General features: G+C 38.4%; 1 protein-coding gene across 1 annotated transcript; it reads left to right on the forward strand.

The window, feature by feature from the left end:
* Nucleotides 1–1,779: 1,779 nt before the first annotated feature.
* LOC131166685 (uncharacterized) lies at nt 1,780–2,646 on the forward strand. The gene has a single exon (XM_058125262.1). It carries the CDS (start codon nt 1,780–1,782, stop codon nt 2,644–2,646), a length of 867 nt encoding a protein of 288 aa, XP_057981245.1.
* Nucleotides 2,647–3,154: the final 508 nt, after the last annotated feature.

The following is a 3,154-nucleotide window of genomic DNA, read 5'->3' on the forward strand; positions in this document are numbered from 1 at the left end:
AAGGTCAACAGTTGACCAAGCCCTAGGCAACCAAACTTAAAATGAACACCCTATTCACGGTTGATTGAACATATGAACTGTCACTTTTTACCTTCCTCAGGCACCCAAACTCTAAGTTCAAATATACACTAGGCGACCAAAGTATCAAGTTCAAAAGACCGAACTAACCATCGGGCGACCGAACCTCGAGCATTTGGAAAATTGCCTTAGCCCAGCCACCTGAACCTTCACTCAGGCACCTGAAGTCAAAAAGTTAACTTTTCTGACTTAATCTGTTCGGGCAACCGAAACTCTCGGGTTGCCACATTTTTACCACGGGTAATTAAGGGTAATCGAGATTAAAAATTGACTAAACGTTTTTAATAATTCCCTTTGTGTCCAAATGGTTATATTTTTATGAATGTCTATATATACTACATCATTTGGGAAGATTAAGTAGAGATTAGCAAATAGATTAGCAAAAATTCTCTTTGATCTTTCTTGAACTCCCATTGCATATAACTTCATATTTTCAAGCCTATATTTCATACTCTCATATATTCTTGCTTGAAAAATATTTTCAAGACCAGAGAGTATTATTTGCTTACTCCTTTCTTGCAAAATAATTGCAAGTTAGAGGGAGTTTGATTTTCACTTGCTTTGTGCTTCATACATTATCTTAACGCTAGTATAATCTCTCATTCATTATTGTTGAAATTATTTTGAAAGAGTTAGCTTGAGTTGATCCCAGATTATTTCATTGATAAATATTATCTTGGGATAACTCTTTTCAGCTTTCGGATCTTTGCATCTTTGTTGTAAGATTCAAAGGCTAGATTTTGTGCTTATTGCAAAATATTTTTGAGAAGCTTATCTTGACTATCTCCTAATTTTATTGCTGAAAAATATTATTGAGGTGTTTTCTTAAGGTTATTTAGATTATGTGATTGCTTACATTGTGAAAACATATTCTAGAATCAAAGATCTTACTCATTAACACGTTTACTTTGATACATATCTTGTTGTGAGAAGATACACTGTTTAGAACAAATCTCACTTAAGCAATAATTCTCTATCATATGTGAGTGCATGGTTTACTATGCTGAATTGTAGTACATATTGGCTTGTGTAAAAGCATTTGAATTGTACGCAAAAGTTCTTATCATCTATTGTATTTCAGGCATGGTCTGAAGGGGTGTTGATATGACCCGTAAGGATTAGGTTGTAAAGGTTGAGGTCAGCCATAGTAATTTGACATGGTGTTGTAAAGGGTGTTGCTCCACCCATTAAGTGAGCAATAGTTGTAATCCTCGGGCTTGCGAGTTGAGGCGGGGACCTAAGTAGTATTGGCCGAACCCCAAAAACATTTCTTGTGCCGACTTTTAATTTTTGTAATTTAAATTTCAGTACTTAAATGTTTGTGTTTCATTGTTTGAATATTTGATTGGTTTTTCAATTATATAGAAAGACTCTAGGTTTGTATAATACTGTTTATGGAATTTGAATTGAGTTAGGAGAAAATTTTTAAATATCCAATTCACCGCCCTCTTGGGAATACACCTATTCCAACATATCTCCTTCTTAACCACAATATGATTCTTTTTAGGAGACAGTGTTGAAAACCCTCAAGAGCATAGAGGTTGATCGCCACATGGATCGGAAACTCCTTCACTTTCACTCCTAATCTATTGCCCAGCTATAAGCCACTATGGGGCAACTAGCTACTTCTTTGAGTAGGGGAGATGAGGGTAAGTTTCCCAATTAGCCTCTAGTGAACCCTAATGGACATTATGGAGTAGAATGCGAACAACAGCTGGAACTTCATCATATAATGCACAAGCCCAGGTCGTAACCACTCTTCGAAGTGGTAAAAAGATAAACATTAGGGTTGGGGAGACATTAAACCAAGAAAAGAGTAGAGAGAAGATGAGGGCAGAACCTGAAAATGAACCATGTGACCCTCCTGCCCCTAGTCCGGTAGCAAATACCAAGATACCTATCCTCCCAAAAGAGAAAGTATTTACTCATTACATCCTTGTACCTTACCCTACAGCTCTTCATGCACCCTTCGAGTCTAGGAAGGAGACCACCACTGAGTCCATCATGGACACATTTAGACAAGTTAAGGTCAACATCCCTCTCTTAGATGCCATCAAACAAGTCCCTCCATACGCCAAGTTCCTCAAGGACCTATGCACACAAAATCGAAAATCAAGGGTGCACATAAATAAACAAGTGAAGCTGACCAAGCATATGAGCTCAATTCTTGTAGTTCACCTTCCTCCTAAACTAAAAGACCCTGGTGCTCCAATTATTTCATGTGTAATTGGTGATTACAATATTGATAGGGCTTTTTTGGATTTAGGAGCATGTGTGAACCTCTTCCCATACTCGGTGTTTGAGAAATTCAATTTAGGAGAGCTTAAGCCCATCCCAGTCACCTTAAGTATCACTGATAAATTAGTCAAAAGGCCCTGGGGTGTAATAGAGAATGTCTTGGTCGAAATCAAGGAGTTCTACTATCCTGTTGACTTTATAGTCTTGGATAATGAACCTACAGAACCAACCAAGGACCAGATCCCCATCCTATTAGGACAACCTTTCCTAGCCATGGCTAATGCTTGCATTCAGTCAAGGATTATGGATGTGTCCTTTGGCAACATATAGCTCCAGCTGAACGTATTCCACACTTCTCAACACCCACCCGATGACATCCAAGCGGTGGATGTTGACATGATAGACGAATGTGTTGAGGATGTGATTCACTCAATTCTATGGAGGAACCCCCTAAAGGGTACATTTCAGCTGAAGAACCCCTTTATATCTAACCTGGAGGACCTGTATGAACAAATCTTTGCAATCCAATATTCAGGCTCCTATTTGAAGGGCCTGCTATGGGTAAATGAGACATAAGTCAATAAAGAAATGGTGGAAGAAACCTCTTTTCAAACAAAGGTGAGTTCAGCTAACATTTTCACTACATCTAGCTGAAGACAATAAACTTAGCACTTTTAGGAGGCAACCCAAGCATATGTACTCTTATTTTCTTTTCCCTTTGAATCTTTAGATTGTACATTATAGTGTGAATAGGGTAAGAGCCTGCATGATAGGTTGTAGGACAGTAAGGGTGTGACTAGGGCACGACCATCATGCACATGAGCGACCTAGTCGATGC

The sequence above is a fragment of the Malania oleifera genome, chromosome 10, assembly GCF_029873635.1.
Source record: "Malania oleifera isolate guangnan ecotype guangnan chromosome 10, ASM2987363v1, whole genome shotgun sequence".
NCBI classification, from domain to species: Eukaryota; Viridiplantae; Streptophyta; class Magnoliopsida; order Santalales; family Ximeniaceae; genus Malania; species Malania oleifera.